This window comes from Borostomias antarcticus, assembly GCF_949987555.1.
Source record: "Borostomias antarcticus genome assembly, chromosome: 25".
In the NCBI taxonomy this organism is placed as follows: Eukaryota; Metazoa; Chordata; class Actinopteri; order Stomiiformes; family Stomiidae; genus Borostomias; species Borostomias antarcticus.
In genome coordinates, this window is record NC_140258.1 from 11,616,975 (window position 1) to 11,629,252 (window position 12,278).

The 12,278-nt window shown below is 50.6% G+C and overlaps 1 protein-coding gene across 1 annotated transcript; it reads right to left on the minus strand.

Annotated features, from left to right (window-relative positions):
* Positions 1–51: 51 nt before the first annotated feature.
* On the minus strand, positions 52–10,064 carry msh6 (mutS homolog 6 (E. coli); the record flags this gene model as incomplete). The annotated part of the gene is made up of 10 exons (XM_084458895.1): positions 9,699–10,064; positions 7,790–7,992; positions 6,888–7,060; positions 3,710–6,281; positions 2,804–3,093; positions 2,535–2,652; positions 1,914–2,007; positions 1,472–1,622; positions 718–917; positions 52–133 (listed from the first exon to the last, which is right to left on the minus strand). Exons 1-10 carry the CDS (start codon positions 10,007–10,009, stop codon positions 52–54), a joined length of 4,194 nt encoding a protein of 1,397 aa, XP_084315021.1. The 5' UTR covers positions 10,010–10,064.
* Between the last annotated feature and the right edge of the window lie 2,214 nt (positions 10,065–12,278).

Consider the following 12,278-nt stretch of genomic DNA (forward strand, 5'->3'; position numbering starts at 1 on the left):
GAAGGGGAGAACGGGGAGTAGAAAAGAGAAGTTACAGAACAGAGTTCATGTCTACAGGCTGCCCATCATGCGGACCAGCGAGGAGAAGTGGGCGCCGTCTGCCGTGGAGTCCTCTGCATACTGGCACAGCTTCCTGTCAGACAGGAAATGGAGAATAAATTGCTAACTCAAACAAGTCAGAGAACGTTTTGATTTGAAATCAAAAAAGCTCCGTCTATAGAAAGTACCAGTATAGAGTGACCAGGTACATCATTGTTTTGTTCTGAGTGCAGTAACAGTGATCTAGAAGTGTCTACTAGGAACATGCTGTGTGTATGTAGCAAATGATAGGTATAGGTACTGCATTTGTAACGCGCTCCCCATCCAGTTGTTACACTGGCCCGGAGCGCCATTCACACACCAATGGTGGCAGCTGCCATACAATGCGCTTGCCTGCTCATTGGGAGCAATTTTGGGGTTCAGTGTCTTGCCCAAGGACACTTCAACAGGTAGTCAGGAGAAGCTGGGATTCAAACCACCGACCCTACGATCACTGAACGACCCGCTCTACCAACTGAGCTATACCGCCGCCATGACAAATGGTACAGTTACGTATCAGCAGCAGATGCTAGCTGTAACGGTTGCATGACCTGCGTGGATGGAGATGGAATACGAGCTAACTTCCATCTTTAGTGATTAATACAATATGATGTGAAAATATCAACTTTTGTTCCGTACTTGAACACTCGGAGGCTGATGGTGCTCCTCTCAAACTCCTTGGCCTTGCTGTGTCCTGATTGGATGACCTCCTCGGGCAGGTTGGCGAGCCGTGCGGCGTTGAAGCCGTAGCTCTTGGGGCACGCCCCGGCGATGAACTTGTAGAGGAAGGTGATGGTCTCTTGGCTGGGGTCTTCACACTCGTTCTCCACCATGCAGGCCTGGGGGGGGGGGGGGGGCAATACCCAGTCAATCCTGCAGTAATACTGGGAGGGGTGGATGTACACTAGCACAATAAGACATGTTTGACTGAGTATTTCTTGCTGTAAGAGAGCCCTCTGTCTCAGTGTGTGGGTTGAGAGCAGGGCTGAAAATTAACACCTGCCACCGGCCAAATGCAGGTAAAATTTCCAATTGGCGACTAGATTTGGGAAGGCTATCTGAAAACAATATATACTTGGCCGGTAGATTTTTTCATCTACAGTCCCATTGGCAGGTGACTCACCGTGAGCCAAAAAGTTAATTTTCACCCCTGGTTGAGAGATAGTGTGAGTGAGTTACATGGGTAAAGCGAGAGTGCATATACTCTGTCAAGTTACCTGGGAACTCACGATTGAGTGTGTCAACCTGGGTTGAGTGAGTGAGTGAGTGAGTGAGTGAGTGAGTGAGTGAGTGAGTGAGTGAGTAGTTTTAACCTGGAAGAGTGTGCGTGTATCAGGTACCTAAGGAGAGAGAGAGAAAGTGTGTGTGTGTGTGTGTGTGTGTGTGTGCTCACCATGTGTCCCAGTCTGACTGCAGGATCGTTGCTGTGGTCCTCCACCAGAGAGTGGTAGTGAGTGGAGAACAGGGTCCTGCAGCAGATCCTCTCAGCCAGCTCCCTCACCACAGCGCTGGCAATGGCTGTGCCATCATAGGTGGCAGTGCCCCTGCCTGTAACACACACACGCACACACACACACACACACACGCACACACACACACACACACACACAGACACACACACACACAAATCAGTCTCTCTAATCTCCGTTTGTCTGAGTCTGTCTCAAGTTGAACTTTAAAGTTAACCGAACAAGAGAAGGAAAAGAGGCAGAGATCCTTCTGTTATCAAAGTTAGATTCAGCCATGCAGAACTCCCACGCTGACCTGAAGACCTAGTTGTGCTAAAGCTAAACAAAGCCTCAAAATAGTCTTTATGATGAAGGTAAAAGCCACACATACCCAGTTCATCCAGGAGCACCAGGGAGTGTTGTGTGCCATGGTGCAGGATGCTGGCTGTCTCACTCAGCTCCACGAAGAAGGTGCTCTCTCCTGCAACACACACACCACAGAACACCAGCCTATGGCTATAATTGGGTGTTTTTACATTTGCTGAAATGTTTGTTTTCTGTAAGTGTTCATTAATGTACAGTTTTCCCCTTGAACAAATAAAATCCAATTAAAAAAATATAAATAAAAAAATCTATATAAAAAAAAAAAGACCAGTAAGACACACATCTCAGGATCAGACACACAACAGAGGAGGACCAGTCAAAAGCAAAGAGGGCCTGAAGGGGATGGACTCAACTGGACCAGAGAATATTTTTCTCTCAGAACGCGTCCTCCCTCTTTCCGTATTCCGGTATTCAAATATCAGCTGTGACGGGATGGGTTAAGTCAGGCTGTAACCCTAAACCTGTTAACCAATCAGCTCTTGACACATCACAGGGAAGTGTTTTCACAGGGAAGGGAGCAAGGAAGAATCCATGTCCTGAGTACCAGGGTGTGTGCATGTGCGTCATGTGTGTGTGCCAGGTTGAGTACCAGGGTGTGTGCATGTGTGTGTGCCAGGTGCTCACCGGCCATGATGCGGTCAGAGGCCCCCAGGCGAGTGAAGACCCGGTCTACGGGGGTGAAGCTGAAGCTCTCTGCGGGAACATAGCAGCCCAGCTGGGCCAGCACCACCACCAGACCACACTGGGGGGACAGAGCAGGACACACACCTGAGCATGTCAACCAGACCAGGACACACACCTGAGCATGTCAACCAGACCAGGACACACACCTGAGCATGTCAACTGTGTAAGCTAGCTAGCTAGCTGGTTAGCCGTTAGCCTGCCAGACCCACCTGTCTCATGAGGGTGGACTTCCCGCCCATGTTGGGTCCTGTGACCAGCACACAGGGGGCGTGGCCGTTGTCCCCAGCCCCCTCCTCCTCGTCACCACCCGGACAGCCAATGGCGATATCGTTAGGGATGAAGTCATCTCCGAAGAAGGTCTTGGTGACACACGGGTGGTGGGAGCCTCGCAGGTCCAGGGAGGGAGCCGATTGGCTGTCGTCACCAGGAAGCAGAACCTGGGGCCTGGTCATTGGTCCATCTCCCCCCTGGCTGTATCGGGTAAGACTCAGCAACACATCTGATTGGAGGGAATTACAATGTAATTAGCCTATGTTAGCCTCACTTACTAAGTACTAAGTAAAGGCCTTGTCCCACTCTACTCTGCTTACAGAAGGACACAAGGAGTGTAGATCAATTTCTGATGGCTGGTTCTTCTTAACAGAACTGTACTTAGAAGGGTAATGGTCCGGAGAAAAACGCATCATTCTTGTTGTTCATTGTTCAAGTTAATTATTAACACAGCAATCACACACGTCACAAACCTTTCATTACTGAACTACTGAGGTGTTAAGTTGTTGTTGATGTAATGTGCCAAAAGGAATAGTAATAGTCAGTGATGCTGTGAATGCAAATATTGGCCTGTGTGTGTGTGTGTGTGTGTGTGTGTGTGTGTGTGTAGGCTGATAAGAGCAGCCAGTGTGTCTTTCAGGCATCAGCAAGACAAATCAGCTATGTGAGGCAAGGCTAGGTGAAGGAAATAGATTTGGGGCAGAAATCTATACCCGCCAGTTGCAACTGTCACTTTAGAGAATGGGGTTGTGAATGATTTGGTAAATTTTAGCCTTATTTGCAGAAGCACTGACTATCCAAACAGTGACATACACCTACGCAACGCTACTTCTGCCCAGTCTTACCCAGCACAGAAATGCACTCTACGCCGGTCTGCCAGTCACGGTAGTTCTTATCGAAGTTGTAGAAGAGTCTCCTCATGCAGTCTTTCAGCGCGGCGTCCCTCTTCTCCTCGATGCTCTGCAGCTCCGAGAACAGCCGCTCCACCTCCCGTGTCCAGTAGCGCTTGCAGCCCTTCTTCGTGGACTTCACTTCGTACTCCTCTGGGATGTTACGCTCCGACACGCTGTCAGGGACCTCCATCTGGTACCGGTTGCGTCCGGTTCCCCAATAGGCCATGCTCTTGCAGCCCAGTCTCTTCCTCTGGCGCTCAAGGTACTCCTGTAGCTCCCTCTCGCAGGTCTTGATGTCGCTCAGGGCCTGGTCGTACTCGGGGTCGAAGCCCGTCTTGGGTGTAATCACGCCGGTGGTGCGCGCCTTCTGGTGGTCGAACGCCGTGTCCCAGCGCTTCAGCTCGGAGGAGAGGTCGGGGAACATCCCCTCTTGGCCGTCGGACTTCAGGTTGACCACCTGACGCAGCAGCTTGGACCGGAACCCGTCCACAACGGGCGCCAAGACCGACACGACCTCCTGCATGGTCTTGAAGCCCTCAAGTGCGGCGAGGAAGTCGGCAATCTTACGCTTGCTGTAGGTGACCTCCTCATAGAGCACGGCCCTGCTATCGGGGTGGTCCTGGCCCTTCAGAGGCGTGCCGATGCTGTGGATCTTACTGAGGAGTCTCTCCAGGTCCGGAAGCTTCTTCAGCAACTCGGAGACCTCCGAGGCCTGGGCCTGGACCCCCATCAGGTCCTCCAAGGCATCCAGGCGGTCCCCTATGGCGCTGGGGTTGCAGAGTGGGGCGCACAGCCACTGCTTTAGCAGCCGCTTGCCAAACGGCGTGGAGCCGGTGTCCAGGCGCTCAAGCAGAGTTCCCTCGGAGCCGCCAGACCCGTTCTGCAGGATCTCCAGGTTGGCCAGCGTCACCCCGTCCAGAACCATGCGTTGCCGCGTCTGAGCGAAGAAGCTGGACGGGCTGGCGGCCTTCTCCATCTCCACGTCCACAGGGACATACTCCTGGAAGTTGGCCATGGAAAGCAGTTCGTGGTCCACCAGGCATTTCTTCAGATAGAAGATGCAGCCACCCAGGGCTGACAGGGCCAGCTCGTACCCCTCCTTGGGGGTCAGGCACAGGGAGTCGCTCTCAGAGGTCATGGACTTGAGGACAGCAGGGAGAAGGCTGCCTCCAGACTCCTCGTCCTTCTCCACGCTCTCCTTAAAGTAGTTCTCCTCTGCCAGGTGCTTCAGGGTCTTCTGGGCATCCCAGAACTGGGTCCCTGAGGTCAGGCTCTCCTGCATGGCCGAGCACAGAGAGGCCTTCAGGATCTTGCGGGTCTCGGACGATGGGTTCCCCTTCTCGAACAGCACCTGGGCCGGGGAGAAGTGGGCCACCAGGGTCCTGAGGCGCGAGCAGTGCCGGTCGTCCTGGAACTGGCCCACATGGAAGAACCCCACGGAGGTGTCTACGAAGCTGACCCCGTAGGTACGGCAGCGCCCCGAGATCTCGCCCTCCTCCTTCTCCTTCAGACTCAGCAGGTATTTGCTCTGGCTCTCCGAGGGCGCCCCGTCCAGCACGCTGTAGGTCTGCGTACCGTGCGTGATAATCCGGCACACCTCGCGCTTCACAACGCGGTCGTACTTGGTGGGCCTTAGCATGGTCTTACAGCGAGCCTCCATCATATCCGGGGTCTCTGTCTGCTCCACCCGAGCCACCTTGTAGCCTTTGTGGACCAGGCCGTCTGAGAACCGTCCGAAGCCGATCTCAGGGAAGCCGGAGTGGGCCCAGGTGCCCTTCATGAAGGTCAGGCCCAGCTCGTTGACCCCGATCACAGCGTCCATGTGATAGAGCTCGTAGAACTTCCCCACCTTGTAGAAAAGGACGGCGTCGAACATCTCTGACTTCAGCTGCCACCAGCGCCTCATGCCTGGGGTGGTCTTGTTCAGGAAGTCCTCAGGGACGTAAAGGGTAGTGGGGTCATATGACTCCTCAGACTGCCTCTTTCTGCGAGCATCCTTTCTCCGGCCTTCCTGCAACCAGTCCAGTTTCTCGTGGTCCCAGGCCGTGGCGCTCTCACTACCCCCTCCAGAGCCGTTGGCCTGGCTCTCAACGCTGTCTGGGGCTGTGAATGCCGAGAGTCGGGATTTGGTATCAACAGTGATGGAAGGCGAGGCTTTCTTTGGGGCCTCTGAGGGGGTCTTGGGTTTGGGTTTGGCAGAGGGCATCTCAGCTGGGCGTTTACGTTTAACGGGCTTGACCGGGCTGTCTGGCTCTGTGTCCGGCTCACTCCCCACCTCATCCTCTGCGCTGCTCACCACCTCTTCCTCCTCTCCCTCTTCTTCACTGCTGCCTCCTGCCTTGTCGGGTTTGAACTCTTCATCCGAGCCTTCGCTGTCGGAGGCTACAACGATGCGGCGCCTCTTGGGCTTGCTCCCTTGCTCCGCTGAAGCGCGGGAGGAACGGCGGCTTGGCTTTGGCTTCACCGCCTCTGCCTCCTTTTCCTCATCCGTCATATCTTCATCACTCAGAGTCGATTTGTCCAGCTGTCACAAAAGAGCACACAAACTTATGGTAATGTAAACAGCTTGGATAACTCATGTATTGCTGCAACAAGGATTTTCATAATATAGACATGCCAGGGTTTCCGGCAGTGTATTGCAAGCCCGGCAGCCTGCCCAAGTTAAAAAAAAAAATAGATTAATCGATTCGATTAATGAATGAATGAATAAATGAAGGAATTAATAGTTCATTAATTCATTCATTTTTGGAAATCAGTATCGATACCCAACCCTAGTATTGATGTGTTGCATAACTGGGCAGTCATGTAATTAAGGTTACAGCAACATAAAAAAACAACAAAAAAAGTTGAACCATCGGTCCAGTAGTTTGTTGTTGTTGTTGTGTTATCCTGCTAACAGACCAACAAACACGCGCCACTGAAAACATTCTCTCTCACCCTGCGCTTTCTCTGGAGGTTAAAAAACGATCTGTATCGGCAGATATGGCTGTGATCGATAACGGCCACAAAAAATGTGATCAGGGCATCCCTATCAATAAGATTTAGGTGCAAATCTCAACTCAAAACAGAGGACATCTCCCACTACTTTGAAACAGCAGCTTTATGACTGAACCAGCTGGTTCTCTCTCACCTCCATATCTTCCTCCTCATCCTCCTCATCAGATGGGTCTGTGCAGACAGCCGTCTTCAGCCTGGTCTCTGTGCTGTCCGCCATGACGGTGTCAGCCAGCTCCATGGCCCGGCGAATCACTGGCTTCCCGCTGAAGAACACCCCTCCCGTCTTAGCATCACTGCTCTCAGAGCCTAGAACAGAGGAAGGGATGGAGGAAGAGAGGGAGAAAGAGAGAGAGAGGGAAGAGAGGTGGAGAAAAAGTGACAGGAGGATATTGGTAATGATGACATTCTTCAAACCAAATCCAACGAGACTCCAAAGTAGAGGAACCCTGTGTATAGATAACTGCTGCTCTAGGCTTCCTTCAAAGAACCCACTATGAAAAACATGCAATCAACCAATCAATCAATCAATCAATCAACCAATCAATCAATCAATCAGCAGAAGAGCAGATGCTCTTCAGTCCTGTCCCTAACCAGGACTTGGACTTTTTTGCTTCCCTCTGGAATATGTAGAGAGTGGGTCGTATGCCCACCTCCCTTGTTCTCTGTAAAGCGCATTGTGTTGCCTCTGGGTATGAAATGCGCTATACAAATAAAGCTTTGATTGATTGATTGACTGACTGACGAGGCTGCCCACTGCTCCTGGAGGACAGCTTGGATGGGAGAAAGGCAGAGGATAAATTCCACAGGTGACCACTCTAAATGCATGTGTTTGTGTGTTGTGTGTTGCCTCTTACTAGAGTTTGTGTTGTGTGTAACCGTGTGGCTAATAAAGACAACCCTCCAACGTCCAGTAATTAACAATCATGGAGGGGATTAGTGATTCGGCTTCAATGGGACACTCAGTGGGGTTAAACCTACAACTTGCAGAGTGATGATGACTAAGATATACACTCACACACTCACACACACACACACCTGTATACTGTCTGATGTACTTGGTGCTGACCCAACCCCTGGTTGGAGGCGTGTCAAAGAAGTGGACATGCAGACGCTGGCCTTTCCCACTGCCCCGCATCTGCTGCCCGCTCAGGGGCTGAGGCACTACCATGCACGGCCACCAGGGGTGCCCTTCCAGCTTGCCCCACACCAGGGCACCTGCGCTGAATGGACATTTTGGGCTGGAGACAGAGGAGGAAAGATAACAATTTATTATTATTAATAAACACTGACATGGATCCCTCCTAGGACCGGTTTCAACAAGCAGAGATGGGAGAGAGGGTTTAAACAGTACAGTTAATACTCATCTACAGTTAGTTAGCTAAGCAGCCAGAGCACATTCAACTATCTAACTAACTCTTTCCAGGCTCATCTCACACCCTAGCTACAGGTTCAGACCTGCAAACTCTGGAGTAGTGAAAAAGGTGACGACATACAAAACTAAAACCCTCTAGATTCACTGACACTACCATGGTTAACATAAAAAATGTGACTGTAGCCAAAAGGGGACAAGTTTGCAGGTCTGCAGGTTGTTGCAAAAACATTGCAATTGCTCAGCTAGCAAAGTTGTGCAGTCAGAAATATTCTACTAGTATATTGCCGTGAAAATTGAAGTTAACGCTTCCTTTATTCATTGCGAATGAATAGAGGACCAAAACATTGTATGCTAACTTACATGCTTCATTCCAGCACAGTCCGCTAGCTAGCCCAGGGAATTAGCTAGCCCAGGGAATTAGCTAGCCCAGGGAGTTAGCTAGCCCAGGGAGTTAGCTAGCCCAGGGAATTAGCTAGCCCAGGGAATTAGCTAGCCCAGGGAGTTAGCTAGTCCAGGGAGTTAGCTAGCCCAGGGAATTAGCTAGCCCAGGGAATTAGCTAGCCCAGGGAGTTAGCTAGCCCAGGGAGTTAGCTAGCCCAGGGAGTTAGCTAGCCCAGGGAACTAGCTAGCCCAGGGAACTAGCTAGCCCAGGGAATTAGCTAGCCCAGGGAATTAGCTAGCCCAGGGAATTAGCTAGCCCAGGGAATTAGCTAGCCCAGGGAGTTAGCTAGCCCAGGGAGTTAGCTAGCCCAGGGAATTAGCTAGCCCAGGGAACTAGCTAGCCCAGGGAACTAGCTAGCCCAGGGAATTAGCTAGCCCAGGGAATTAGCTAGCCCAGGGAACTAGCTAGCCCAGGGAACTAGCTAGCCCAGGGAGTTAGCTAGCCCAGGGAGTTAGCTAGCCCAGGGAACTAGCTAGCCCAGGGAGTTAGCTAGCCCAGGGAGTTAGCTAGCCCAGGGAGTTAGCTAGCCCAGGGAGTTAGCTAGCCCAGGGAGTTAGCTAGCCCAGGGAGTTAGCTAGCCCAGGGAGTTAGCTAGCCCAGGGAACTAGCTAGCCCAGGGAATTAGCTAGCCCAGGGAGTTAGCTAGCCCAGGGAGTTAGCTAGCCCAGGGAGTTAGCTAGCCCAGGGAGTTAGCTAGCCCAGGGAGTTAGCTAGCCCAGGGAACTAGCTAGCCCAGGGAATTAGCTAGCCCAGGGAATTAGCTAGCCCAGGGAATTAGCTAGCCCAGGGAACTAGCTAGCCCAGGGAGTTAGCTAGCCCAGGGAGTTAGCTAGCCCAGGGAGTTAGCTAGCCCAGGGAACTAGCTAGCCCAGGGAGTTAGCTAGCCCAGGGAGTTAGCTAGCCCAGGGAGTTAGCTAGCCCAGGGAGTTAGCTAGCCCAGGGAGTTAGCTAGCCCAGGGAGTTAGCTAGCCCAGGGAACTAGCTAGCCCAGGGAGTTAGCTAGCCCAGGGAGTTAGCTAGCCCAGGGAACTAGCTAGCCCAGGGAGTTAGCTAGCCCAGGGAGTTAGCTAGCCCAGGGAATTAGCTAGCCCAGGGAGTTAGCTAGTTAGCATAGTCTGTTACCGGATTACCTTTCCTTCTGCGCTGCAACTGTGTCACCAAAGAGTTTGCTGAATCCGCCTTTGGTCGCTTTCTTGCCGTTTTTCCCCGGGGTGTTGTTGTTTTTCCCCGGGGTCTTGTTGTTTTTCCCCGGGGTGTTGTTGTTGTTTTGTTGGTGTTTGTTGTTGGTGTTTTGGGGTGCTAGCTTAGCTTGTTCCCTGGGAGAGGTGGACTGGGTGGAGGAGGGTAAGTCTGCCTCGGCAGGGGAGATACCCGGCTTCGGCTTGGAGATAGGTGGCGGTGACTTGTTGAAAAATTTGAAAATACTACTTTGCTTCGCCATTTGGTATTAAATGTATGTTTTAGATGTGTATAATTCTGTTTGATCCACCCGACTCTTTCTGCCTGAAGTCTCTACCTGCAGAGAATTCCCGCGAAATGTTTCGCGGGAAGTATGTCTATAACCTAGTGTGTCTACAACCAATCTGTGCAGCGGACGGAAAACTGGGACAAGAATGATGCTCCGATTATTAATGATCTATCTATCCCAATACATCCATGATCTATCCCGATGGCTGTATAATTATCTATCTACTCTTGACGGGTTTATTTGTTTAGGTCCGTCATCGACTATTATGGTCTACCGTCTTTGGTAGTCCTCTAAACAGATAGGATCTAGACTCGATCGAGGGGGCGGGTCGCTGCTGAAACGGAAACCAATGACAAACAACCCATACAGACAACCAGTGTAAATTTGGAATTAATTCTTAGATATTTGGTTAATACCACGCAAGAGAAAATAAGCTCTTATTTCTGCATATGCAAGTAAATATGCAAGCACAGGGTAATTGCTTCTTTTTTTCAATCACATACATTGACGTTCTGTGTCAGCCTCTTCTGGTCAGTAGAGGGTAGTAGAGCTGTGTTTGTCATTATTACCAGACGTGCAGTAGGCTACTTCTATATAGCTTCTGTTGATTAAGCTTGGGAGGAATCAGATTGGGATATCCAGGGAAGGATACAGTGACAGAGACAACTCTTGACAGAAAAAACACACTTCACAGACAAACAGACACGCATAATGTCTCTGATGAAGGCACACAGATCTGCTCTGGTCTGTAAAATAACTCCCACTTGAGCAGGATTCATGATGTGGGCTGGGAAGTAGGTAGCCCAGCTGAAAGGTTTTAGGCTAGATCAGGCTATCATTGCCTACTGTTGTGTCTTTGAGCAAGATTCCTAACCCTGACACTTGACACGCTGTAAGTCACATATAAATAAATACATTAAAGTGTAACTAAATGACCAAGTTGTTAAAAATAAATAAATAAACTACACCTATATCATCATTATCAGCCTGTCTCTGTCTGAGCGAGAGAGAGAGAGCTCTCTCTCAACCAAATACTTCACAGCCTGATTTTTACAATCTAGTAACATGTCTATTCAAGACACGTTACTAGTTTAGAGCATCGTTTAGAACAAGTAGCTCCACAGTCAACAAGCTCTCAGCTGTTCACACTCCTGAAATATAATAGAAAACCACCGTAGTAATGAGTCACCTTCATCCAACAACTATTCATGAAATACAAAAACACACATCATTATGCCAAGTGTCCATTTGTTAGCTTTGAAATGAAGAGGTTTTTCTTTGTAGAAGTGTCCTTTCACCAGGCACAGGCTGTTTCCAGAGAGGAGAGGACTGACGATGACAGCGGGAGAGTGCATGTAGGGAAAGTGTGGAAGTGCTGGCACCTGGGCTGTACCTTCCCTCTGTTCCTGTCAGTACTACTCTGTAGCATCTGCCTGTTCTGTCCCTCTGTTGCTTTCTCTCTCTCTCTCTTTCTCTCTATCCCTTTCTACCCCCCTCTCTCTCTATCTCTCACTCTCTTCCAACTCTCCACATCTCTCCCTCTCTCTATATTCCCCTCATCCCCCCTTCTCTGTCTAGGGCCTTAGAGCCAATACTGATGGCTTCACATTTCCTCAGCACCGCTGTCTGACCAGGGCAGAGGTTGAGTTTCATTTGCTGAACTAAAGCTGTGTGTGTGTGTGTGTGTGTGTGTGTGTGTGTGTGTGTGTGTGTGTGTGTGTGTGTGTGTGTGTGTGTGTGTGTGCATGTGTGCATGTGTGTGTGTGTGTGTGTTGAGGCATGCTACAGTATTACATGTTCTGTAGTGTTTCCATTATAGCCTACTCAACCATGGACACTGACGATGATCAATAAGCCTAACGCAGAGATTGGAAAACAACCCCCTTAGTGTGTCCAACTCCCTGTGAAGAAAGGTCAAACAAAGAAGCATTCAGCAGTGCAGCAGTTCCCTGTACGTAATTAGCAGCCTATCCAGCCCTCCCGTCCTCTAATGGTTAGGGTGATCTCTCTGATCAGTCTTGGGTCTCCTGTCAGCTCAGCCTTTCTGTGGCACCGCACGAGGAGGAGGAGAAGGAGCAGGAACTCTCCAGTCCTGGTTCCCACCCCCCTGAGGCACATATCTTTTGATGACGATAGTGAAAGGTAATGACTAAGGGCTCTCATGCAGGCAAGTCTGATGACAATGCTTCTCTCAGCGGCCATGTCGTAGAAATTGTAGTTTCACCACCTCACCACCTCCCTC